The 27,969-nt window shown below is 43.1% G+C and overlaps 1 protein-coding gene across 7 annotated transcripts in view; it reads left to right on the plus strand.

The window, feature by feature from the left end:
• The window catches only part of LOC143277468 (rho guanine nucleotide exchange factor 11-like), a 266,699-nt gene that overhangs the window by 140,945 nt on the left and 97,785 nt on the right, over positions 1-27,969 (plus strand). For all 7 annotated transcript variants that reach the window (XM_076582306.1, XM_076582307.1, XM_076582303.1 and 4 more), the window contains 5 exons: positions 1,180-1,260; positions 2,300-2,425; positions 5,602-5,685; positions 24,353-24,499; positions 25,473-25,544. In XM_076582306.1, coding sequence (XP_076438421.1) covers positions 1,180-1,260; positions 2,300-2,425; positions 5,602-5,685; positions 24,353-24,499; positions 25,473-25,544 — 510 coding nt within the window. The remainder of the gene's footprint in view (positions 1-1,179; positions 1,261-2,299; positions 2,426-5,601; positions 5,686-24,352; positions 24,500-25,472; positions 25,545-27,969) is intronic.

A 27,969-nucleotide genomic window follows, 5' to 3' on the forward strand; every position in this document is an offset into this window, starting at 1 on the left:
GGTTAAAACATAGACTCACTTTGTTTACACAAGTGAGTCAAAAAAGCATGTACAGGTATAAATAACATGTATTTGTTTGTTGAAAAAGAAAAACATGTGCCATTAAGAAGAGCCAATCATTAACAAAATAAAGAAAAAAGAAAAAAAGATTTTTAAAAAAATCTAAAAATGAACTTACTAAGTTCTGTCTTGAACAGTTGTCATATTATCAAAAATTAACAATTGGCATTCCTAGCTTCTTTTTTCTTTTTTCTTTTTTTTTCTTTTTTTTTTAAGAACCAGTCATGAAGATAGGTTTTCTTTGTTGAACATTCAAATTGTTACATGTTTACTGACATTGAATGAATATTGTTACTGACAGTGGAAACCACATTCATTGCATGCCAATTTAAAAAAAAAAAAAAATTAATTCACTTATTGATACACACGTTGACTTTGGAAAAGATACATATATTACAAATATTGATTGATTTGCATGAAATTTTCTATGCTTATGCATTATGGAACGAATAAAGTAAAAACTTGATTTAAAAAAAAAATAAAAAAATAAAAACTTATGTGATTTGATTGTTCGTGAATAGTGATGGTGTTGTGGTGGTGGTAGTTGGTTATGGTGGTTATGTAAGTTCAGAGGCAAATGTTAGTATTTTTGGTGGAACATTCACACAAAAAAATAAAAGTGAAAAAGAAACCAAGTGTGCAAGCATGAATGATAAGTGAAAATATGCACAAACAACTTTCGAATAATACGAGGACACACCAACAAACAAGCAACTCACAAGCAAAAAAAGACAGCCTTCTTGGTCTCTAAAACATGTGAAATTTCTCTGTGAGAGAGAGAGAGAGAGAGAGACAGCCTGACAAGAACCGAGCCTTTCAGTACTTGGGCATTTTAACGTGTGTGTGTGTGTTTGTGATAACCTGACAGGAACTGAATGTTTCAGTACTTTTCTTGGGCTTTTTTTTATCATGTGAAAGCTGTGTGTGTGTGTGTGTGTGTGTGTGTGATAACCTGACAGGAACTGAATGTTTCAGTACTTTTCTTGGGCTTTTTTTTATCATGTGAAAGCTGTGTGTGTGTGTGTGTGTGTGTGTGCGTGTTTGACAACTGGACATGGGCTTAGCCTTTCCGTACCTCTCTTGGGCTCTTTAACATGTGAAAGCTGTGTGTGTTGACAGCCGGACAAAGACCGCGAACTGCTGCTGCAGAAGGTTCACATGACACAGGCCATGTACGAGCAGGCCAAGGAAGACTTCCAGGTGAGTGTCCTGCTCCCTGCCCCCCCAACCCCTTCCTCCCTCCCCAGGTGACAAGAGCATTGCCCTCCATGCTGTGCTTACTGCACACACTGGGTCGTTCGACAATGGCAGTGATGCACTCTTATTCTCCACTCTGAAGGACGGGAGGTTTGCTGTCATGGTCATCATTTTCCCTGCTGTCAGGGAGTGCGGAGAATAATGATAAGTTTATTTATTACTGAGTGAGTTAAGAAAAAAACAACAACAACAAAAAAAACTCATCTCTGACAAATGGTCTGTGTTTGAGGTGAGATTTGTCGCCTCTCCTTCATTTGTTCTCAGTTCACTACAACGTCGTTTGGACACACATGCATTCACACAGTTAACTCACTCAGTACGGCCAGTCCTCTCTTCTCCTCTACACAGACCCCTCAGATGTCCAGTGGGTGTCTGAATGACCCAACCTTTAGCTTCCGTCGTCAGAACTGTGGTATTCTTTGTCAGCATTCACGTCTTTAGTTTTAGAGCCTTCCGCTTGCAATATTTTGATGATGGTAATTGGGATGAAACGCTGTTAACGTCATCTCTTTCGCCGTTCGTATGGAGAGAGTTAAACTGTTTCAAATAACAAGGAAGGTGGCAGAATGGTTAAGAAGACACTTCTCTGCCAATACGGTGTGTCTGTGAGGGTCTTGAGTTCGAATTCCAGTCTCACCCTTTCATGCAAGTTTGACAGGAAAATCAAACAGAGCGTCTTGTCGTTGAGATGAGGTGATAAACTGAGTTCCAGAGCTGAAGGAGAACCAACCCATGGCAGCACAGGTGTTGTCCTCTGGCAAAATTCTGTCAAAAGAAATCCACTCCGATGGGTACACAAACATAATGCATGCAAGGGCTGCTGTCAGGCATCTGCCTGGCAGTTGTGGTGTAGCTTATATGGATTTGCCTGAACGCAGTGACACCTTGTAAAACTGACGTTGAAACAGAATAAGATTGTGTGAGAAAATGAAAAAAAAAAAAAAAAAAAAAATTTTTTTATAACATGTATATTTTGTTGCAGAAACTCCAACGACAGTATGTGAAAGCGCCCTCTGAAAAGCTCCACACCCAACTGCTGGAGAAAGAGAGAATGCTGAAAACGCTAGAGAATCAACTGAGGCAGCTGACTGGAAGCGACGAACCTTCTGTGGGTGGTGTTTGGAGGGCGTCATTTGTTGGTTTTTATAGAGGGTGTTGTTTGTGTCATGGAGGGTGGTGTTTGTGTGTCATAGAGGGTGTTGTTTGTGTGTTTTCATAGAGGGTGTTGTTTGTGTGTTTTCATAGAGGGTGTTGTTTGTGTCATGGAGGGTGTTGTTTGTGTCATGGAGGATGTTGTTTGTGTCATGGAGGGTGTTGTTTGTGTGTCATAGAGGGTGTTGTTTGTTTGTTTTCATAGAGAGTGTTGTTTGTGTCATGGAGGGTGGTGTTTGTTTTTCATAGTGTGTTGTTTGTGTCATGGAGGGTGTTGTTTGTTTGTTTTCATAGAGGGTGTTGTTTGTTTGTTTTCATAGAGGGTGTTGTTTGTGTGTTTTCATAGAGGGTGTTGTTTGTGTCATGGAGGGTGTTGTTTGTGTGTCATAGAGGGCGTTGTTTGTTTGTTTTCATAGAGGGTGTTGTTTGTGTTCATAGAGGGTGTTGTTTGTTTTTCATAGAGGGTGTTGTTTGTTTGTTTTCATAGAGGGTGTTGTTTGTGTGTCATAGAGGGTGTTGTTTGTGTCATGGAGGGTGTTGTTTGTTTGTTTTCATAGAGGGTGTTGTTTGTGTCATGGAGGGTGTTGTTTGTGTGTCATAGAGGGTGTTGTTTGTGTCATGGAGGGTGTTGTTTGTGTCATGGAGGGTGTTGTTTGTGTGTCATAGAGGGTGTTGTTTGTGTCATGGAGGGTGTTGTTTGTGTCATGGAGGGTGTTGTTTGTGTGTCATAGAGGGTGTTGTTTGTTTTCATAGAGGGTGTTGTTTGTGTCATGGAGGGTGTTGTTTGTGTCATGGAGGGTGTTGTTTGTGTGTCATAGAGGGTGTTGTTTGTTTTCATAGAGGGTGTTGTTTGTGTCATAGAGGGTGTTGTTTGTGTGTCATAGAGGGTGTTGTTTGTTTTCATAGAGGGTGTTGTTTGTGTCATGGAGGGTGTTGTTTGTGTGTCATAGAGGGTGTTGTTTGTTTGTTTTCATAGAGGGTGTTGTTTGTGTCATGGAGGGTGTTGTTTGTGTGTCATAGAGGGTGTTGTTTGTGTCATGGAGGGTGTTGTTTGTTTTCATAGAGGGTGTTGTTTGTGTGTCATAGAGGGTGTTGTTTGTTTGTTTTCATAGAGGGTGTTGTTTGTGTCATGGAAGGTGTTGTTTGTTTTCATAGAGGGTGTTGTTTGTGTGTCATAGAGGGCGTTGTTTGTTTGTTTTCATAGAGGGTGTTGTTTGTGTCATGGAGGGTGTTGTTTGTTTGTTTTCATAGAGGGTGTTGTTTGTGTCATGGAGGGTGTTGTTTGTTTTCATAGAGGGTGTTGTTTGTTTTCATAGAGGGCGTTGTGTGTGTGTGTGTTTTTTCATAGAGGGCGTTGTTTGTTTGTTTGTTTTTCATAGAGGGCGTTGTTTGTTGTTTCTCATAGAGGGTGTAGTTTGTTTTATTTGTCATGGAGGGCGATATTTGTTTTATTTGTCACGGAGGGTGTTATTTGTTTTATTTGTCATGGAGGGAGTTGTTTGTTTGTTTTCATAGAGGGTGTTGTTTGTTTGTCATGGTGGGTGTTGTTTGTCATGTGGTTTGTCTGTCATGGATAGTGTCGTTTATCATTGTGGGTGTTCTTTTTGTCTTGTGGTTTGTCTGTCATGGATAGTGTCGTTTGTCATGGTGGGTGTTGTTTGTCTTGTGGTTTGTCTGTCACAGATAGTGTTGTTTGTCATCGTGGGGGTTCTTTTTGTCATGTGGTTTGTCTGTCATGGATAGTGTCGTTTGTCATGGTGGGTGTTGTTTGTCTTGTGGTTTTTCTGTCACAGATAGTGTTTGCCATCGTTGAGGTTCTTTTTGTCATGTGGTTTGTCATGGATGGTGTTATTTGTCATGGTGGGTGTTGTTTGTCATGTGGTTTTTCTGTCACAGATAGTGTTGTTTGCCATCGTGGAGGTTCTTTTTGTCATGTGGTTTGTCATGGATGGTGTCATTTGTCATAATGGGTGTTGTTTGCCATGTGGTGTCTGTCATGGATAGTGTCGTTTGCCATGGTGGGTGTTCTTTTTGTCATGTAGTTTGTCTGTCATGGATAGTGTCGTTTGCCATCGTGGAGGTTCTTTTTGTCATGTGGTTTTTCTGTCACAGATAGTGTTGTTTGCCATAGTGGAGGTTCTTTTTGTCATGTGGTTTGTCATGGATGGTGTCATTTGTCATGGTGGTGTTGTTTGTCATGTGGTTTGTCATGTATAGTGTCATTTGTCATGGTGGGTGTTGTTTCTCAAGGAGGGTGTCATTTTGTTTGTGTGTCATGAGGATATTGTTTTTGGTTTTTTGTCAATGAGGGAGTTGCTTTGTTTGTTTGTCATGGAGGGTGTCATTTTGTTTGTCAGGGGGGGGGGGGGTTGTTTTGTTTGTTATGGAGGGTGTCATTTTGTTTGTCATGGGGGGGTTGTTATGTTTGGCATGGAGGGTGTCATTTTGTTTTGTTTGTCGTGGAGGGTGTCAATTTATTATGTTTGTCATGGAGGGTTTTGTTTTGTTTGTCATGGAGGGTGTCAGTTTGTCATGGAGGGTGTCAGTTTGTTATGTTTGTCATGAAGGGTGTCAATTTATGTTTGTCATGGAGGGTGTCAATTTTGTATGTCATGGAGGGTGTCTTTTAAAAAAAAAATTGTTTGTCATGGAGGGTGTCGTTTGTTTGTTTTGTGTCATGAAGGGTTTCGCTTGTTTGTTTATCAGTGATGGAAGGAATGGGTTCAAATCAAATCAATCAAAAATACTTTATTAAGCCACTTGGAGATTTATTTGTGCAGTCACTGCCTCATTATGAACATGACACTGAAACCACAAGGTTGCTAAAACATTGTGCCGCCGCTGGGCAATTCGTCGCCACTCTCAGTACGGCAGTGGTTTGTACAGACATGAATGTCATGCACTTCCAGTTGTCATCCCATGGCAAGGTGTGTATTGTCCTCTGGAAAAATTCTGCTGAAGAAATCCACTCTGAAAGGTACACAAACATGCATGCACTCAGGGCCTGACTAAGGGATATGCTGTTGATCAGGCATCTGCTTAGCAGATGTGGCGTAGCGTATATGGATTTGTCCCGAATGCAGTGACGCCTCCTTGAGAAAACTGAAACTGTTGTGTTGCGTTGTGTGGCAGACCCCCGGTGCCTCCCAAGGATCTCAGCGATTCTCCGACATCGACACGATCAGTAACACAGACTCCGCTTCTTTGAACTCGTGGGTGAGTGAGTGGAGCCGGGACCGTGGCACAGGGAAAGGGGGCTTTGCTTTTTCTTCTGTCTTGTGCCCTGCTGCACTAGAGGGGTGTGGGGGAGGCACAGAGCCTCTGTGTGTGTGTGTGAGGTTCTGCAGTGTATACAGTGCTGTTCACTTTTTCTGTCTGTAAAATCTTCTTCTTTAGTTTTGTACATGGCTTGTCCATCTTCTGGTGCTCAGCTTCAGTGACATCTTGTCTCTGATGATTTTTTTTTTTAGTGGAGGGGGGGGGGTTGAAGTGAATTATGGGAGCTTGCTGTAGTGCTTATTTGCAAAACTGGTGTGGGAAATAATATCTGTTTTCTTTGCCCCCCCCCCCCCCCCTTTTTTTTTTATAGTCTAGACTTATGTAATCAGATGATTCCTTGTCTTTGAGGTGGAATGTTTATGTTTGGTGTGTTGTCAGCAATTACTGTGGGGGTTTTTTGTGGGTTTTTTTTTTTTTTTTTTTTTTTTTTAAACTCCTCTCCTTTATCTGCTGTTAACAGAACAATTGTGTAATCAAATTGTGTTTTTTCCACAATGCAACAAGCTAGGAACTCTATGGTGTGGTGATGTTTTTCCTAAGATAATATGAGTGTGTTACATGTTTCATTCTTCATGGTTTTCTTCTTGCCACTCTCCCTGTCCTTCCTACTTCCTTTGATATCAGTGCTACCCATTTCACTTCCCTTTTCTCTTCCTGCTGTTTCACATCCTTTCTCTCTTTCTGCTGTCTTGCTACCATAGTACATGCTCTTTACGCTTGATTGTATCGATCTGCAGTTTCTCTGGAGCCATGTGTGATTTTTTTTTTTTTTTTTCTGACCGATTTCTCTTCTGTTTTCCCTCTGCTGGGTTGTGATCAGTGCTGTGCGTTACAGATTGTGTGTGTGAAGTGTACTGTGAGTCTGAAGACATGTTCATTCAGTGGGAGGCACCTAACTTGGACCAGTGTCAGATATAAGAGTCAGTTTTGATTTGAAAACAAACTCCAGTGGGAAGCACCTGACTTGGACCAGTGTCAGATATAAGAGTCAGTTTTGATTTGAAAACAAACTCCAGTGGGAGCACCTAACTTGGACCAGTGTCAGATATGAGAGTTTTTGATTTGAAAACAAACTCACTCCAGTGGGAGCACCTGACTTGGACCAGTGTCAGGTATAAGAGTTAGTTTTGATTTGAAAACAAACTCCAGTGTGAGCACCTGACTTGGACCAGTGTCAGATATAAGAGTCAGTTTTGATTTGAAAACAAACTCCAGTGGGAAGCACCTGACTTGGACCAGTGTCAGATATAAGAGTTAGTTTTGATTTGAAAACAAAAACTCCAGTGGGAACACCTGAATTGGACCAGTGTCAGATATAAGAGTTTTTGATTTGAAAACAAACTCACTCCAGTGTGAGCACCTGACTTGGACCAGTGTCAGATATAAGAGTCAGTTTTGATTTGAAAACAAACTCCAGTGGGAAGCACCTGACTTGGACCAGTGTCAGATATAAGAGTTAGTTTTGATTTGAAAACAAACTCCAGTGGGAAGCACCTGACTTGGACCAGTGTCAGATATAAGAGTTTTTGATTTGAAAACAAACTCCAGTGGGAGCACCTGAATTGGACCAGTGTCAGATATAAGAGTTAGTTTTGATTTGAAAACAAGACAAACTCCAGTGTGAGCACCTGACTTGGACCAGTGTCAGATATAAGAGTTAGTTTTGATTTGAAAACAAACTCCAGTGGGAGTACCTCACTTGGACCAGTGTCAGATATAAGAGTCAGTTTTGATTTGAAAACAAACTCCAGTGGGAAGCACCTGACTTGGACCAGTGTCAGATATGAGAGTTAGTTTTGATTTGAAAACAAACTCACGGCTCAGCCTGTTTTGTGCAACATGCTGATGATGTCTGAAATATGTTTTGAAGATGTTTCCAGTGTGGGTTTTGGCTTCAGAACACGCCTTATTCTTTCAGTGGTGTGTTTCAGTTATTGCTGACTTTGGTCACCCCACCTCAGAGTTATTGCTGGCTTTTGAGTCAGTGACACTATAGTTTATACTTATTGCTGGCTTAGGTCAGTGACATCTTAGCTCATTATTGCTGGTTAATGTCAGTGACACCTTAGCTGAGAGTTATTGCTGAGTGACACCTTAGTTCAGAGTTATTGCTGATTTAGGTCAGTGACAATCTAGCTCATAGTTACTGCTGGTTTGGGTCAGTGACACCCTAGGTCATTGCTGACTTAGGTCAGTGACACCCTAGCTCATAATTACTGCTGATTTGGGTCAGTGACACCCTAGCTCAGAGTTATTGCTGACTTAGGTCAGTGACACCCTAGCTCATAGTTACTGCTGGCTTGGGTCAGTGACACCTTAGCTCATAGTTACTGCTGGCTTGGGTCAGTGACACCTTAGCTCATAGTTACTGCTGGCTTGGGTCAGTGACACCTTAGCTCATAGTTACTGCTGGCTTGGGTCAGTGACACCTTAGCTCATAGTTACTGCTGACTTAGGTCAGTGACACCTTAGCTCATAGTTACTGCTGACTTAGGTCAGTGACACCTTAGGTCATTGCTGACTTAGGTCAGTGACACCTTAGGTCATTGCTGACTTAGGTCAGTGACACCTTAGGTCATTGCTGACTTAGGTCAGTGACACCTTAGGTCATTGCTGACTTAGGTCAGTGACACCTTAGGTCATTGCTGACTTAGGTCAGTACCACATCAGCTGAGGGTGTTGTGATTCCTCAGCACCTCCCTGTGAAACTCCAGTCACAACTGTAGGAGTGAACATAGGAGGAAGAGCCTGCAAATGGAAAGACAGAGTCCTGTGTAGGATTCAGGAAGTATGAGTTTATAGTATAGTTTTTTAACGAAATGAGTTTGCTGATGGTAAAGTTGGGATTTGCTGAATTACTGTCTCCAGTCACTAAACTTTCAGCATGATACTTCCAGTATTCTTGGACATTGCTGATTACAGAGTTGGAGTTTGCTGATGTCGTGTCTTCAGTCACCAAAACGTTCGGCATCATACTTTCAGTGTTGTGGTACTTGTGAAGAAGTGTGGAGTGGTACAGAGGGAAAGGAGGGAGTGTGGGAAAACAATGTGTTCACATTAATGAAGAGGTTGGCAGGAGGTGACGTTGAAATGGAAGACTCCTGTCCGGCTCCAGGACTGTGTCACAGTTGTTTTTGCTTCACAGTTTCGTGATGCCTGTGTCGTTGCACCGGAATCGGTGGTTCACCTTTGTCACAGCTCTACCCTCGGTGTTCCATCACACACTTTGGTGTTGGTTGTACCAGTGTGTTTTTTTTACTGGGCGGGATCATCATTGTTTTGGGTTTGCTTCAGTGTTTCTTAAACCACAGAACACAACAACAGCGATAGTTCTGTCGTTTTATTTTTGTTTTTGTTTTTGATTTTAGCTGTTGTCTCCAAACATGGCATTGGTTATTGTTGTTGTCCTGTCATGATTGTTTCACTTGTATTCAGGAATAAGTATAGTCCATTACATTACAAGGTACTGTTTCCCATCATCATTGAATGGGAAGGAATTTACCCACATGTTGGGACTTGGAGAAGGTTGATCCAAAACTTTGAACATGAGAACTATACTTACCATGCTCACTCTTTTTGCCGCTTCCCCATGCCTCAGAAGGCTTTGGAATTTGGAACCACTTTCAGACGGGCGCAATAGCCGAGTGGTTAAAGCGTTGGACTGTCAATCTGAGGGTCCCGGGTTCGAATCATGGTGACGGCGCCTGGTGGGTAAAGGGTGGAGATTTTTCCGATCTCCCAGGTCAACATATGTGCAGACCTGCTAGTGCCTGAACCCCATTCGTGTGTATATGCAAACAGAAGATCAAATACGCATGTTAAAGATCCTGTAATCCATGTCAGCGTTCGGTGGGTTATGGGAACAAGAACATACCCAGCATGCACACCCCTGAAAACGGAGTATGGCTGCCTACATGGCGGGGTAAAAACGGTCATACACGTAAAAGCCCACTCGTGTGCATACAAGTGAACGCAGAAGAAGAAGAAGAAACCACTTTCTCACGGTTTACAGCTTCTGTATTACCTCAGAAAGTTTTAAATTCAACCCCTGTTTTTTGAGTATTTTGGAAAGCCTCTATTTTCCATATGACAAAAAGACTTGCATTCCAGAAACTGTCTCATGCCATAAGTTCGGAGGGTTTCGGAAACATACAAGAAAATACTCGGTACGTTTCACTCAGAAAACAAATCATGACTGACTAAAGGTAGGTGTAATATATTTGAAATATATTTGTTGTGAGGATTTTTTGGGGGGAGGGTAGGGAGGGATCCTAGCATTGTCAGCTCTCTCTGTCTGTCTGTCGCTGTCTGTCTCTCTCTTATATCTCTTTCCACTCATGACCACTTTCTTACTGGGTCCCTACCTGTAGCACAGTTCTTCACCCCACCCCATGACTCCCCACCAGCACCCTGTGACCCACTCCCCTTGACCCTCCTCCATGACCCCACCCCCACCCCTCCGTAACCCCCCCACCCCAGTGACCCCACCCATGACTCCCCCACCAGTGACCCCCATGACCCCACAACACGTGACCCCCCATCCCACAACTCCCCATCCCATCCCATGTTAGTCCCGTCCCCCCCCCACCCCCTCCACCTCCCGCCTCTAGTTTCTCCCAGAGGTTAAATAACTAACCCATGGTAGTTCCACTCCCCCCCACCCCGACATATAGCCACTACTGGCACTGGCTTGGTTCTGTCTGTCCTGTCGCTGCCTTCTCTGTAGCCCGCTCACCCCCCGCCGCCGGCCCCTTCCAACCTCCGAAAGCAGCAAGGGCATCGTCGAACCCAAGCACGTGAAGCAGGCCTCGGTGCCCGTGTCGTTCTATCGCTCGGCGGGCGAGGCAGGGGGCCGCGGGCCGGCCAGCGTCATGCGGTCCAAGTCGGATGCAGCCTCACGGAGACAGCTGCGGCCGATGATGGCCCAGTCCGCGTCCTATGTAGGGGTGTCGAGCTCGAGCGGAGGGGGCGGCGTCCCCACCCACATTGCAGCGTCGGCTGAAGGGGCGGCGTCTGAGGTACTGCTGGCTGGTTGGTTTGGTTGTTGTTTGCTGATGGACTGATGCTCCTGCTGTGTCTTCTTTGGTTACTGTATGTTTGTCGTGTGTGTTGGGTTTGTTTGGTTTTTGTTCGTTTGATTTTTTCCTTTTTTTTTGGTTTTTTCTTTGTTGTTTTTTTTTGGTTTTTGTCCTTTGATTGGAATTACCACCATTTTTTTTTTTTTTTTTTTTTTGTTGTTGTTGTTGTTGTCTGTTTCTGTTTGGCGTACTTACACAAGGATTTTTTTCTTTTCTTTTGCAGCGTGTATTTGTGTGTGTGATTTAGTTACAGCAGTGTGTGTGTGTGTGAGTGAATTCCACTCCTTTGAGTTCTGTGGTGTGTGTGTGTATTTGTGTGTGTGTGTGTGTGCAATAACACTGCAAGGGTCCACAGTGACGGCTTGGTGAGGCGTTCTGGTTGGCATGGTGTAGGAGAGCACTAACAGCACCCCTGTCAGCAGCTAACTGGCCACAGGGACTGGCGTGGGGGAGGGGGTTTGGGAGGAAAGGGCTAAAGGGGAGGGTCAGCAGGCCCCTGATATGGGCCACTCGGCTCCTTTTTGGTCCTGACACGCCCATCTGAGGGAGTGGTCTGTACCACTCAGCTTGGTTAGGGCTCTGTGTAGAGGCTTAGTGAGGGCTGTGTGTCGAGGCTTTGTGAGGGCTCTGTGTCGAGGCTTAATGAGGGTTCTGTGTTGAGGCTTAACGAGGGTTCTGTGTTGGGGCTTAGTGAGGGTTCTGTGTTGAGGCTTAGTGAGGGTTCTGTGTCGAGGCTTAACGAGGGTTCTGTGTCGAGGCTTAGTGAGGGTTCTCTGTCGAGGCTTGACGAGGGTTCTGTTTGAGGCTTAACGAGGGTTCTGTGTCGAGGCTTAGTGAGGGTTCTGTGTGGAGACTTAGTGAGGGTTCTGTGTCGAGGCTTAGTGAGGGTTCTGTGTTGAGGCTTAACAAGGGTTCTTTGTCGAGGCTTAGTGAGGGCTCTCTGTCAAGGCTTAACGAGGGTTCTGTGTTGAGGCTTAGTGAGGGTTCTGTGTCGAGGCTTAGTGAGGGTTCTATGTCGAGGCTTAACGAGGGTTCTGTGTTGAGGCTTAGTGAGGGTTCTGTGTCGAGGCTTAGTGAGGGTTCTGTGTTGAGACTTAGTGAGGGTTCTGTGTTGAGGCTTAGTGAGGGTTCTTTGTCAAGCCTTAATGAGGGTTCTGTGTCGAGGCTTAGTGAGGGCTCTGGGTTGGCATCTCTGGCCGGTTATTTTGAAACTAGCTGTTGAGAAATCTGGCCAGTTACTTTGAAACTAGTTATTGAGGAATCTTGGCTGGTTATTTTGAAACTAGTTGTTGAGAAATCTGGCTGATTATTTTGAAGCTAGTTGTTGAGAAATCTGGCTGATTATTTTGAAACAAGTCATTGAGAAATCTGGCCAGTTAGTTTGAATCTAGTTGTAGCCTTGTTGAGAAACATGGGTGGTTAGTTTGAAACTAGTTGTAGCCTTGTTGAGAAATGTGGCCAGTTAGTTTGAATCTAGCTGTTGAGAAATATGTCCGGTTTGTTTGAATCTAGCTGTTGAGAAATATGGCTGGTTAGTTTGAAACTTGTTGTTGAGAAATATGGCTGGTGAGTTTTAAACTAGTTGTTGAGAAATATGGCTGGTTAGTTTGAAAGTAGTTTTTGAGAAATATGGCCTATTTGTTTGAAACCAGTTGTTGAGAGATATGGCTGTTTATTTTGAAACTCGTTGTAGCCTTCTTAAGAAATTTGGCTGGTTAGTTTGAAACTAGTTGTTGAGAAATGTGGCTGGTTTGTTTGAAATTAGTTGTTGGGAAATATGGCTGGATAGTTTGAAACTCGTTGTAGCCTTGTTTAGAAATTTGGCCGGTTAGTTTGAATCTAGCTGTTGAGAAATATGTCCTGTTAGTTTGAATCTAGCTGTTGAGAAATATGGCCGGTTAGTTTAAATCTATTTGTAGAGTTGTTGAGAAATCTGGCGGGTTATTTTGAATCTTGTTGTAGCCTTGTTTGAGAAATATGGCTGGTAATTATTTTCAAACTAGTTGATGAGGAATCTGGCAGGTCGTTTTGAACCTTAGTGTTGAGTTGTTGAGAGATCTGACTGGTGTTTTTTATTTTTTATCTAGTTGTAGAGTGATTGAGAAATCTTGATGGTTATTTTGAATCTAGCTGTTGAGGAATCTTGACTGGTTATTTTGAAACTAGTCAACAGTTATTGAGAAACTTGGCTGGTTATTTTGAAACTTATAGAATTAGTGAGAAATTTTACCAGTAACTTTGGAACTGGTGTGATTAAAGGAGTTGATTCTCGGAAGCGATGCTTGGATGGTTTCCATGGTTGTTGATTGGTGCCAGGGTAGAGTGTGGAAAGTGTGGAGTGATGGGCCTTAGGTGTTCATATACCCTGAAGAACTGCAGGATTATGGTATGAAAATATAGCCCTGTGAAAATCTGCTTAAGTCATTACTTTGGACTTTGTTTTCAGTCACATGATATACGTGTTTGAGTTAACTGTGTGTGGTGGTGTTTTGTTTACACTTGTGTTCATTTTTTTTTTCTTTTCAAATTTTGTGTTGGGGGGTTGATTTTTGTGAGACACTGAATATGTGTCGTGCTGGGTATGCTTTAGAAAGTTGATGGTTTTAATTCGGTGAAGTGTTATTAATGTCGTCTCTTGAGATAACAGAGTATGACTTTAACCTTCAAGTAATTCTTGTGTGAATATTTTCTTGAAGAGATGATCATTTTAACAAGTAATTCTTGTGTGAATATTTGTGAACATCCATGCATTACATATTTTGTTAAGAGATTGTCATTTCTTCATCCAACTAAAGAAAAAGAAGAAGAAAAGACATTTGAATGTTCTTCTTTTATAAATAAATCCACACAGACTAGTTTCTAAGTGAAACCACTGAGAGGTGCATAACTATGCCAGCAATTTGCTTGTCGAAATAATTTTCTGTTAAAAAGATAATTATTGATAAAGTTTATTGTTTCAGTTTCCAGGTGTAGAAAGTCTTGCACATATTCAACATAAAAAGATAATTATTGATACAGTTTATTGTTTCAGTTTCCAGGTGTAGAAAGTCTTGCACATATTCAACATTTCTTTTTCATCTTCTTCCCTTTTTTTTTTTTTTTCTTTCTTTTTTTTTCTCCCACAATATTTTTCTTGAAAAGTGTAGTATGAAACCTTTTTTTTTTTTTCTTCTTTTCCTTAATCTTCTTCCCACAAGTTTTCTTGATTTTGAATTTTGAAAAGTGTAGCCTAAAAGCTAATGTGTGATAGAGTGTACTAGTAGTGACTACACTGTCGCCAGTAGAGTTGTACGATACCTGTTTCTTTTTTTTTTCTTTCTTTTTTTTCTGGATGGATGTCTATAACACCTGTGCAACCTGTGTGGTTTGTAGGGCAGTGGGAAGTTGATCCGCCGTAGATTAAAACGGGTAAACACTCCTTTTGTTTTCGCTTTTTTTGTTTTCTCTCTCTCTCAAGTCTCTGTCTCTTCCTTATCTGCAGTTCACTTTTCATTGGTGTTTTCTGTTGGTCGTTGGTTCGTTGGGCCACCACCCTGTTGTTGTTTGTTTGTGTGGAGTCCTGAGTTCCTCCAGTCCTCGGCTGGTGGTGGTGTTGTCACTGTGCTGCTGGTGGTGGTCCGGCGAGTCGATGCACTTGCATGGTCACTGTGTTCGAACCCCAACCTCACAAGGCTCCTGTTCTGTGCCTCAGCATGTTTTAGTTGGAAAGAAGAAGGAAAAAAAAAAGGAAAAGAAAATGCATTTTGTTTTATTTTGAGTCTTTTGTTGTTGTTGTTGTTGTTTTTATTTGGAAGGGATTTTGAAGCATGCACATTTGCACACTTGGACATGCACTCACACATACACGTACATTCTCTCTCTCTCTCTCTCTCTCTCTCTCTCTCTCTCTCACACACACACACACACACACAAACACACATGCACACACTCTCTCTCTCTCTCTCATTCTGTCACTCACTTTCTCTCTTTTTCTCAGTCTCTCTCCCCCACTCCCACCCTCCCTCTTCACACACACACACACACACACACACACACAGAGTCAGATGCCTGCATACAAACACAGTGAAAGCCTGTGTGCTTTTGGAGGTGGATGGGTGGGGTAGGCAGAACAAAATCCAATGCAGAACTTGAAAAAGGAACTTGCACATACATACTTGTACATGAATGCTCACATGCCTCTACATGCATCTGTTCAGGGACTCTCTCTCTCTCTCTCTCTCTCTCTCTCTTGGTCTCACTTACTCACTCACACACACACACTGTCTCTCTCTTTCTCACACACACACACACTCCCCTCTCTGTCACTTACTCTTGCTCTCTCTCTCTCTCTCTCTCTTACACACACACACACACACTCACACACACACACACACACAGAGAGCGAGTCTCCCACTCACCCCCCCTACCCCCACCCCCGCACACACACACACAGTCTCCCTCTCCCACCCTCCACCCCCCTACGCACACACACACACACATACACAAACCTTACGGTTTCATGACAATAAAATCTATTCTATTCTATTCTATTCTATTCTATTCTATTCTATTCTACACATGTGTGCACAAGTACGTCTGTTTCTGGGAGGGGAATGAAGGGACCAAGCCCAGATAGGTGGTTTGGTTGGGGGGGGGGGGGGGTTCTCACTCTTCATTATTCTGTTGGATGTTTTGCCGAATGCTTTGTGAGGGTCGCTTTCACTTTGCATGGCATGATCGTTTAGTTTGTGCCGTGCATGGACTGCAAGAGTTGATGCTACTTCATCGTACTAGTTGTTGTGGTTCTTCATATATATGTGTGTGTGTGTGTATATATATCTATGCATGTGGATGTCAGTGTTGCTGCACGAAACCTGCATGGACTTGGTGTTGTAGAGCATGGGGACAGCTTGTTGGCATGGAGGGTGACGATGGGAGTTTTGTTGAAATGCGTTGAGGAGTTGTTTAAGGAACTCTTTGCCTTTGTCCAGAGTCAGGTTTTGAGTTTTTGATGATTTACCTTGTGTTCTGTTGTTGGTTTCTCTTGGTCTGTCTGTCTGTCTGTCTGTCTCGTTCTTTGATTATCAGCACCACTGATATGTTTTTGCCTTGGTCTTACGCTGAAATGACATGTGTTGAATTATTTTCTGTCTCGGGGAACTCTGTCTCTCTATCCCTGTCTTTGTGTCTGTCTCCATCTGTGTGTGTGTGTGTGTGTGTGTGTCTCAATGTCTGTCTGTCTCTCACCCCCCCTCCCTCCCTTCCTATCTGCCTATCTCTCTCTCCCCCTTCTCCCTCCCTCCCTCTCTCTCTCCCCCCCCCCCCCCTCTCTCCCTTCTCCCTCCCTCTCTCTCTCTCTCCCTTCCTTCTCCCTCCCTCCCTCTCTGTCTCCCTTCTCCCTCCCTCCCTCTCTCTCTCTCTCTCTCTCTCTCTCTCTCTCTCTCTCTCCCTCTCCCTCCCCCCTCTCTCTCTCCCTTCTCCCTCCCTCTCTCTCTCTCTCTCCCTCCCCCCTCTCTCTCTCCCTTCTCCCTCCCTCCCTCTCTCTCGGTGTCTGTCTCTTACTATTAGTCTATATATCTTTCCACTTTTTTTAAAGTCTTTCTGTATGTTTTTTTTTGTTTTTTTCTCACTGACTGTCTGTTTCTCTGTCTGTGTCTTCAATAAATAGATAACACATTTAAAAGGACCATCTGCTCATCTGAGGTTGCATTGTGCCAGACCTCCTCAAGATCACAGACTTTTGTGGGGTTATTTTTGGTTGTTTTTTTTCTTTGTTTTTGTTTTTTTGTTTGTTTTTTGTTTCATTTCTGTTTTTGCATTGTAGTATTGAAGTCAGGAAGAGTTTTTACTTTTAAAAAAATGTCCTAGAGCTCATGGTCTATGGTGTAGGTCACTGTTCTTGGAGTATGTTACTTCCACTAAGCTGACTGACTGATTGTAGGGGGGGGGGGGGGGTTCTTCTTTTTGGATGACATTTCATACACCCATTTATTACACAATTCATACATTAAGTTTGTGTGCAGAAAATGTAATGAAATAAAAGTAAAAAAAAATTTTTTAATGAAATGTGCTGTTTTCACCGTGTAATATCATATCCTTGAGGCCCGGCATTGTATCTTCTGCTGGAAATGCTGTGTTGCAACTGCAGTCTGTATGTTAGCATTGTGTGATGGGAGCCCTACTTGTACATGAAATGCTCTGATCATTTTTGTTTGTTTGTTTGTTTCCATACGTTGATGTACTTGCAGCCCTCCCACAGTTCCCCTTTATATGTATCAGTGTGTTTATTATAATTGTGATTTATATCCTTTTTTTTCTATTAAAAAAAAAAAAAAAAAATCAGCCTTTTTTTTTCAAAACTAGGCTAGTGATTTTGTTACTGCCCTGTTTGTTTTGGATTGAATTAAAGTAAGTTTTTTTTAAAAGTTGAAAATAAAAATTCAAAAATGTGTCCCTCTCATTAGATCAGCCCCACCCCACACCACCCCCACTTCCCACACCCACCTTTATTTCCACTTGGGGCTGGGCATTTGTTCTTATCCCCCCACCCACTATCTGTTTTCATTTCTGATTAGTCACTTCAACCATTTGCCCCATCTTTAACTGAGCAGCATGAAAGTTAGAGTGTGTGTACAACTTGTCAGCTGTGAAGAGCAGGAAGAAGTTGTACATGGACTGGATGGAGGAGCAGAATGCTGTGGTGTTTGGAATTGGCTTCAGTATCTGTATGGGTGTGTGTGTGTGAGAGAGAGAGAGGATGGGGGGGGGGGGGGGAGGGAGAGAGAGAAATTTGTGTGTTAAGTCAACTGTGTGTAGGTGTTTTTTTTGTTTTGTTTTTTTTGTTGGTTGTTGTTTGTTTTTTTGCCTTCTCTCAAACAGCAACATGACGGAAGTTGTTCTATGTGTTGATGGTTACTGTTCTCTGTTCCTTCGTGTTCCTACCTGTTCCTTGTTCCTTCATGTTCCTACCTGTTCCGTGCCCCCCCCCCCCCCCCCCCCCCCCCCCACCTGTTCCGTGTTCCTACCTTTTCCTTGTTTTACCTGTTCCATGTTCCTACCTGTTCTATGTTCCTTCCTGTTCCTTGTTCCTACCTGTTCCATGTTCCACCTGTGTAATGTAGTGTAGCTTGCCTCCGGCACAGCTTCACTATTTTCACTTCATGCCATGTGGATGCTTGTAAGTGTGGTGGACGTGCTTCCTACCCCATGGCTTACTTTCCCTGCCTTCCTTCCTTCCTTCCTTCCTGTCTGCCTGTGCCTGCCTTCTTGCTGTCTGCTGTCTGATGCAGCTTTTCCAGTCCCTCTTCTTTTTAGTGTCACACTGTCCCTGGCTGCTTGGTTCCTGGGTCTGTCTGTGTGTGTGTGTGTGTTGTGGGGACATCATGTACACCTGGGGGGGATGATTGGGGGCATTTGATACAGAGTGGATTGGTAGCTGTGTGCTGTTGTTATGTGGATGTGGATGTGTATTTTGTGTGTATATATATATATATATATGGAACGCTCAGCGTATATCACAGATAGACATAAGCTTACAGCTGGGCCAACAGCAGAGAGCTGTATGATCAGTGGTTTCTCCACTGCAGTGGGAAGTCATTTACAGCGTAGTCTTTTGTGAAGGACTCTCAGACTAGGAGGCAAGATTGCACTGGCTCTTAATGCTGCAGCCTTGGGGGCCAGTTGGCCTTTGGGAACCATCCCAAACACAGACTGTCCTAAAACCCTCTTGGCCAGGAGAACGGGGATGTGAACTGGGCAAGACAGTCTCCACTATGATGATATTCTGGTCCGGATAGTTGGGACAGCAGTTGCCTCCTCTGCTGATCATAGTTGGACATGACTGATTATCATACATACATGGGGCAGGAGGGTGCATTGTGCTTTGTGTGAATCATATGGTGGTGTAGTTTGGTGGGTCGGTGTTGGCAGGATCTTTGTGTGTTGGAGGAGGGGTGGGGGGGAGGGGAGGGGTATTTTGCGTTACAGCATATTTTAGCGCGGTTTGTGTGCCAGAGATTTAGTTTAGAACTTGCTTTTGGTAAAGTTGTTGTAATTTGCACTCTGTGTGTGTGTGTGTGTGTGTGTGTGTTTGGTGCAGTGTTCCATTGAATGTTAACGTGCAAGCGTGTGTGTTGTGTGTGTGTGTGCGTGCGTGTGTGGTGTCACTGTTCAGTGGAAATCCTACTGCTCCTCCCTGTATCACGGAGGTCAGGGAGAGAGCCCCCCTCCCCTGCCTGTGCAGAAGCTTCAGGTCCCACAGGTGACACTTTGTACCACCACCATCACCACAATCACCATCCCTCCACCCCCCACACACCCTTCCCTGCACCGTAACCATCCCTCCTTCGTCTCTCTCTCACACACACACAAGATATGTTGAAGCTGTACAATTGTTGATACTTTTTTTTTTTTTTTTTTTTTTTTTTTTTTTTTTACTGCTGCACTGAAAGTATTTCCACACCTGTTACTACTACCACTACTACACTGAAGTTAAACAGGCGTTTGCACACCTATTACTGCTGCATGACGTTAGGCAGGTTATTCATGTACTTGATAACTGCTGCACTGGAGTTAAACAGGTGTTTGTGTACTTGTTATTATTGCTGCACTGACTTTCAGCAGGTGTTCATATGCTTCTTTTTTTTCTTTTCTTTTTTTTTTTTTTACTGCTGCTGCACTGAAGTTGAACAAGTGTTAATTTTGATACTTTAGTCACTGCTGCTTTGAACTTTTGACAGTTGGTTGATATATTTATTAATGCTGCACTAAAGTTCATCAGGTGTTGATATACTTGTTTCTGTAGCACTAGAGTGAAAAAACAGGTGTTAATATGCTTGTTTCTGTAGCACTAGAGTGAAAAAACAGGTGTTAATATGCTTGTTTCTGTAGCACTAGAGTGAAAAAACAGGTGTTAATATGCTTGTTTCTGTAGCACTAGAGTGGAAAAACAGGTGTTAATATGCTTGTTTCTGTAGCACTAGAGTGAAAAAACAGGTGTTAATATGCTTGTTTCTGTAGCACTAGAGTGAAAAAACAGGTGTTAATATGCTTGTTTCTGTAGCACTAGAGTGAAAAAACAGGTGTTAATATGCTTCTTTCTGTAGCACTAGAGTGAAAAAACAGGTGTTAATATGCTTGTTTCTGTAGCACTGGAGTGAAAAAACAGGTGTTTATATGCTTGTTTCTGTAGCACTAGAGTGAAAAAACAGGTGTTTATATGCTTGTTTCTGTAGCACTAGAGTGAAAAAACAGGTGTTAATATGCTTGTTTCTGTAGCACTAGAGTGAAAAAACAGGTGTTAATATGCTTGTTTCTGTAGCACTAGAGTGGAAAAACAGGTGTTAATATGCTTGTTTCTGTAGCACTAGAGTGAAAAAAACAGGTGTTAATATGCTTGTTTCTGTAGCACTAGAGTGAAAAAACAGGTGTTAATATGCTTGTTTCTGTAGCACTAGAGTGAAAAAACAGGTGTTAATATGCTTGTTTCTGTTGCGCTGGATTTCAACAGGTGTTAATACACCTGTGTTACTATTGCACTGAAGTAACACAGGTGTGTGTGTACTTCTTTTCCCCACTCCGCTGTGGATCAGCTGGTGTTGACATACTTAACTACAGTGCTGAAAATGAACCAGTTGTCGGTGTACTTATTTTACTGCTACATCACGGCTAGACAGGGGTTGATGTATGTGTTACTGCCAAACACACACTCTCTCTCTCTCTCCCTCTCTCCCTCTCTCTCTCCAGAGCAATTATGTTTAAGTTCTGTTGAATCTGGTTTTTCCTTCATTTTTTTTTTCAAATCATTATCTTTATTTGTACGTGTTCTCATGTGGACAGGAGGTGGCCTTTGCATTAAACTTCCTGCGTTCCTGTGTTGCATCTGTGTGTTTGAAAACAGGGACCTGTTTGGCCAGTGTTAGGATTGTTTGACCACACATGTTGCTTTCTCTTGTTCCCCCCCCCCCTCCCCTACCCCCCCCACCCCGACTCTTTAACACTTTGGTCCTAATGTTTTGGGTCTGCATGAAGGTTTTGACTGTTGTTGCTGCAGCAGAGCCACCTCTTTTGCAACATCTCCACTGGCTCCCTGTCTCACACCGAATAAAGTACAAGATCAGCACTCAATGCTACAAATGTATTCACAAATCAGCCCTTTCCTGTCTTTGTGGCTGCCTTCACCTCTACACTCCATCTCGCTCACTACGATCAGCTTCGGATCCACTCCACTTGCGCATACCCAGATTCAAACTCTCGACTGTTGGCCACCGTTCTTTCTCTGTCTCTGGACCTTGCAATTGGAATGCACTTCCTCTTTCACTTCGTCAAGTCTCCACACTCAGCTCTTTCAAGTCTGGCCTTAAAACCCACCTCTTCCCAAAATAGCCTCCCTTCCCTGCCTCTTCCTTGTCTTTAGTTTCTCCAGTTTTAGAGTTATGCGTGCATGAGAATGACTGGTGCGAAAGCGCTTAGATTTGTCTGTGCACAAGATTCAGCGCTATATAAGTACCATTATTATTATTATTATTATTATTATTTCTTCGCTTGCCTCCCCTGCCTGCCTGCCTGCTTCCCCCTCGCTCATCTCTCTCTCTCTCTCTCTCTCTCTCTCTCTCTCTGTCAGTCTTGTGTCTTCTGAATGTTTTCTGTTGCATGCTGTTCGTCTCGTCTGGGTGTTGTTGCAAACATAGCGCCTGTCTCTCCCTTGTGAGAGAAACTAGTGTTGTGTGTTTCATCAGCATGCAGCGTTTGTTGTGGTCACTTCCTGTTACTGTTGTGTTGTGTCGATGGGCTGCTGTCTGTTGTTGTTGTCTGTGTGTGTGTGTGTGTCTGTGTGTGTGTGTGTGTGTGTGTGTGTGTGTGTGTCCAGAAACGGTTCGATGTGTGAGGAAGCTGATGATGAAGTTTCGTAATAATGCCCGACCCCCTCCCCTCCCTCCCCAAGAGCAATGGGGATAGATGTATTAATTTATGTTTATTGGTATGTTTATTCATTTATCTATTGGTATATTTATTGATTTATATATCAGTATATTTATTTATTTATTTAAATGTATGTATTTCATTCACATTGTATTTGGAATGTGCAGCACAGCTTCAGTATTGTTCAATGCTTCAGCTTCGAGAATGGCCACCATTGCACAGTCAAACAAACAAATAATAATGAAGGCAAAGAGAGAGAGGGAGCAGTGTGTGTGGACATGACATCCATTTGAAAAAAACATGTGCATGACAACCATTTAGATACACGTATATATGACAACCTTTTAAAAATGGTAGATGACGACCATTAGCTGTGTACATGTCAGTGTGCCTGAAGCTTCAGTGATGCGTCAGCATTGTCTTCATGCATGAGTGACTGTTGTTTATGATTGTCATTGATCTTTGATGGCCATTATGATGTAGGGAACTATGATGCAGCCAGTGGTGTACAGTCACAGTTTGTAATGGTCTCATATTTGTGGTGATGGGTTTGTTATCGTTATACATCCATGGTTGTTGTGTCGATGATTGTAGATAGGGAATTATTCAGTTATTTGTGTGAATGGTAGAGGTAATAATTTTGGTTAGGTGTAAAGTTTGTGGACTTTGGATTAATGATATAGGGTGAAAAAAAAGTTTCATTTGTTGTGTAAAGCACTTGAGCCAAATAATTGAAGTTTAGCTTTTGTTACTAACAATTCTTCTTGTTTATTGAATCTTGTTTGTTTTGTGTGAGGTTTAAACATTTTTAGAACAATATTTTCATAGTTCCTGATTTTCTGTGTACTACGGAGCGATTTCAGAAGTACTAAGAATAGTTTATATACGTATGTATTATGTGTGATTTTGATTAGTTACATACATAACATCTGTACTTTTTATGTGAAGGTGTGTGTGATTCCTGTGCGCAACTTTTGCCCTGTTTCACACAATTTGAAGCATGCTGACGCTTTGTTTCCTGTTGATTGAGAAGTGCTAAGAGTGTACGTGTACCATTTGATAGAGAGGAAATAAACTCTTGCAGGATCAGTGCACCCTTAGTGATCACACCACCAGAGATTTAGTACAACAGAGAATTCCACAAGTGAAGGGTTTTGTTTTTTGGTTTTTTGGTTTTTTCTTTCGTTTGGTAAAAACTGTCATGTAAGGGAATATTTGAGTGGTTCCTGTGAGCAGTGTTTGTTGGCACTGTAGTGGTATTTTACTTTCTCCTTTCCACATAAGCTGTGTCCTGATACAACTTGTCCCTTTTCTTTTTTTTTTTTTTTTTTTTTTTTTTTTTTTTTAATCAGTGGTGCATCTGGTTATCTGTCTGCCCCCAGGTGGGCTTTATGTTAGTTGTAAAAATCTGTTGTGACACCTGTGCAGTGACACCTGTCTTGTGACACCTGTGCTGTGACACCTGTCTTGTGACACCTGTTCTGTGACACCTGTCTTGTGACACCTGTGCTGTGACACCTGTCTTGTGACACCTGTGCTGTGACACCTGTCTTGTGACACCTGTGCTGTGACACCTGTCTTGTGACACCTGTTCTGTGACACCTGTCTTGTGACACCTGTGCTGTGACACCTGTCTTGTGACACCTGTTCTGTGATACCTGTCTTGTGACACCCGTCTTGTGACACCTGTGCTGTGACACCTGTCTTGTGACACCTGTCTTGTGACACCTGTCTTGTGACACCTGTTCTGTGATACCTGTCTTGTGACACCTGTTCTGTGACACCTGTGCTGTGACACCTGTCTTGTGACACCTGTGCTGTGACACCTGTCTTGTGACACCTGTTCTGTGACACCTGTGCTGTGACACCTGTCTTGTGACACCTGTGCTGTGACACCTGTCTTGTGACACCTGTTCTGTGATACCTGTCTTGTGACACCTGTCTTGTGACACCTGTGCTGTGACACCTGTCTTGTGACACCTGTTCTGTGATACCTGTCTTGTGACACCCGTCTTGTGACACCTGTGCTGTGATACCTGTCTTGTGACACCTGTCTTGTGACACCTGTGCTGTGACACCTGTCTTGTGACACCTGTGCTGTGACACCTGTCTTGTGACACCTGTGCTGTGACACCTGTCTTGTGACACCTGTGCTGTGACACCTGTCTTGTGACACCTGTGCTGTGACACCTGTCTTGTGACACCTTTGTGACACCTGTCTTGTGACACCTGTTCTGTGACACCCGTCTTGTGACACCTGTGCTGTGACACCTGTCTTGTGACACCTGTTCTGTGATACCTGTCTTGTGACACCCGTCTTGTGACACCTGTGCTGTGACACCTGTCTTGTGACACCTGTGCTGTGACACCTGTCTTGTGACACCTGTGCTGTGACACCTGTGCTGTGACACCTGTCTTGTGACACCTTTGTGACACCTGTCTTGTGACACCTGTTCTGTGACACCTGTCTTGTGACACCTGTGCTGTGACACCTGTCTTGTGACACCTGTGCTGTGACCCCTGTCTTGTGACACATGTCATCACACCTACACTGTGACACCTGTGATGTGACACCTACGCTGTGACACCTGTGATGTGACACCTGTGCTGTGACCCCTGTGTTGCAGGCCACCTCTCTACCTGTGTCTGACCTGGGCAGCATGTCGGACTCGCCCCACACCAGCCCCAGCATCTCGCCCACCCCCGTCCACCCCGACAACAGCCGCACTGACGACAGCAACAGTCTTTCATCTCGCACCGACTCGGCTATCGAGGTGTGTGGGCGGTGGTGTGGTGTGTGTGTTGGGGATATGAGGTTGGGTGTGGTGGTGTGTGTGAGGTTGGGTGTAGTGTGGTGTGGTGTGGTGGTGTGTGTGAGGTTGGATGTGTGTGTGGTGTATGGTGGTGTGCGTGTGTATGGTTTTGTGAGGTTGGGTGTGTGTGTGGTGTATGAGGTTGTGTAGGGTGTGGTGTAGTGTGGTGTGTGTGGTGTATAAGGTTTGTTTGGGTGTGGTGTGGTGGTGAATGTGGTGGGGTGTGTGAGGTTGGGTTGGGGGTGTGTGGTGTGGTGTGGTGTGGTGTGATGCGGTGGTGCGGTGTGGCAGTATGTGCACACACACTGTTATATTAACCTCTTGACAGCTGAACTTTATGAAATGAGACCAGTGTGGCAAGCATCTGAAGTGCTGTCAGTGCTTCAAGTGTTCTCTTTACATGGTAACTTTGTTTTTGGTGAATAAAGTAACACAGTCCCCCAGAGGAAAAAGTCCTGATCCAGAACTGTGACTAACAACCTGACCTGTAGGCTTTGTTGTTTCTGAGGGAGGTGACAGGTCTTCACAAATGACAGTACTTGTCAGCAACAGTAGCTGAGCGGTTAAAGCGTTAGACTTTAAATCTGAAGGTCCCGGGTTCAGATCACAGTAACGGCGTCTTGTGGGTAAAGGGTGGTGATTTTTCCAATCCCCCAGGTCAGTTTTTGTGCAGGCAGGCTAGTGCCTGAACCCCCTTTGTGTGTGTACGCATGTAGGAGATCAAATATGCACATGAAAGATCCTGTAGTCCATGTTAGTGTTCAGTGGGATATGGAGACCCAAAAATACCCAGCATGCATCAACCACGACAGAATCTTCTGAGAGTCAATGTTGGTCGTGTAACGGAAAGAAGGGGTTAAATTGATTGATAGTAATGGTCTGGTGTTAGTAAGAAGCAGGTTTATTCCTGGCATTGGTGTGTGTGTTGGTGCAGGACTGTATTCCCATACAGCCAGAGCAGATCATCACCATTGATGACGAGGACGTCAATTCTGATGATGACCAGGTCAGCCGTGTGTGTGTGTTTGTGTGTGTGTTGGAGGGGGAAGGTGTTGTGAGTGTGTGTGTGGTGTGGTATGTGTGTGTGTTTGTAGTTTGTGTTATAGTTTGTGATAGAAAATGTAACGTTGCTGAATCAAATTTTGCATTTTATTCTTGAGTCACCATCACAGCATATGTTGTTTTTTTTGTTTTTTAATAGAACTTTGCCACATTATTTTTCTTTGAACCCTCACCTATTGTTTACAACTGTTTGTTTGGTTTTTGTTGTTGTTTTTCACACACAAAAATTTGTTTCAAGACCGGGGCACTGCTGAATGTCTATGTTGCAAATATTTTTCAGAATTTTTATGTGTTCTAGTGATTCTGTCATGTCAGAAGAGTCCTGTGTGTGTGTGTTGTCTCTCTCTCTCTCTCTCTCACACACACACACACACACACACTCACACGCCGCTTTGTTCTGACTGCTCAGGGTCTGGACTTATATATCCGGAAATGTCTTGGTAGTGAAAAGATGATGGTTGCTATACAACGTTCTCCGCCACAAGCACGTCTCACTAAAAAAAAAAGCTTCTTGAGACTATTGATTGAATTTGTTTGTTTGTATAAAAGAATTTCACCCAGTGCCTTGTGTATGTATGTCTGTAACCAAGAGCTGTTCACAACAGACCTGTTGCGCATTGAAGATGTGTTGTGCTTGATTTTTGACTCACTTGTGTAAACAAAGTGAGTCTATGTTTTAACCCGGTGTTCGGTTGTCTGTGTGTGTGTCCGTGGTAAACTTTAACATTGACATTTTCTCTGCAAATACTTTGTCAGTTGACACCAAATTAGGCATAAAAATAGGAAAAATTCAGTTCTTTCCAGTCATCTTGTTTAAAACAATATTGTACCTCTGCGATGGGCACAAAAAAATATAAAAAAGAAGAAGCCTAATTATATGCAAACTGCATTTACTGTTATATTTATATTTTTTGTATTCTCTAAACTTGGCACTTTGACCTCAACAAGAGGAGTCATTATTATCATTTTTTGTTTAAACAGGAACTTCTTTTGCTAAGCATGGAATTTTTATTTATTTTGCAAACGTTTAGGTTGCAGATAGTAAAGAAGGGAAAGTACTCTGTAATTAATGCTAGGGGACTTAATTTATCACAAGTGAGTCTTGAAGACCTTGCCTCTCTTGTTGTGTCTGTGGGTGCATGTTGCTGTGATTAGTGTGTCATTCAGTGTGTTGTTTTGCATGTGGATCAGGGACCTTGCTTTATGGTCCCATCCGAATGACTGGATGCTCAGTTGGTTTTTCCAGTCAGAATTGGAAGGGTGAATGCAGGAATCCAACCCAGTCCCCTCTCTCCAAGAGATATACTTTTTGCTAAAGGAGCCAACAGCATGAGGCTGTTCTATACCAAACGTGATTAGGATTCAGTCTTGCTAAAGAAAAAGGGATCATTTTTAACATAATTTCAGTTTCTCTTTGGTTTTGATTATTTAAAAAAAAAAAAAAAAAAATCTGATGGGTATTGACCCTTTTGGGTCTGGATCTTTACCAGTACAGCACAGGCACCACACCTGCCTTTTGTCATGACAGAAAGGGGGTAATATATTATAATCAGTACAGTTTGATTTGATTCCAGGCTGTATGATAATCAGGGGATGGGGGGGATGTCCAGTCATGTTTGTTTTCTCTGGAAGTGTGATGGTGAAAGAATGGTCACCGAAACGTTGTCACCTGATAAGTACTTGTCTGAAGCAGTATGGTACAGAAAAGAAATTTCCAAAACGTGGATGTGGTTTATCTCAGTAAGGCAGTTTGCCTTTTGTATTTTTCATTGTAACGCAATTAAAAAAAACAAAAACAAATAAATAAAAAGTTGAAATAAAGAAAGAAAAGCGAACAAACTTAAAGGAACTGACGTAAATGCATGCTTGTTCAGAGAAAGTAGGGCGGTCTTCTTCTTCTGCGTTCACTCGTATGCACACGAGTGGGCTTTTATGTGTATGACCGTTTTTACCCCGCCATGTAGGCAGCCATACTCCATTTTCGGGGGTGTGCATGCTGGGTATGTTCTTGTTTCAATAACCCACCGAACGCTGACATGGATTACAGGATCTTTAACGTGCGTATTTGATCTTCTGCTTGCATATACACACGAAGGGGGTTCAGGCACTAGCAGGTCTGCATATATGTTGACCTGGGAGATCGTAAAAATCTCCACCCTTTACCCACCAGGCGCCGTCACCGTGATTCGAACCCGGGACCCTCAGATTGACAGTCCAACGCTTTAACCACTCGGCTATTGCGCCCGTCAGTAGGGCGGTCAACGAATTGAAGCCACACACAACAGTATGATTTTTGTTTCCTCCTTTTCCGACTCTTGTTGAAAATTTTAATCAACGTTAGCAGTAAGTTCCAGGGTTCGGATCTTGGA

Source organism: Babylonia areolata, chromosome 34, assembly GCF_041734735.1.
Source record: "Babylonia areolata isolate BAREFJ2019XMU chromosome 34, ASM4173473v1, whole genome shotgun sequence".
NCBI classification, from domain to species: domain Eukaryota; kingdom Metazoa; phylum Mollusca; class Gastropoda; order Neogastropoda; family Buccinidae; genus Babylonia; species Babylonia areolata.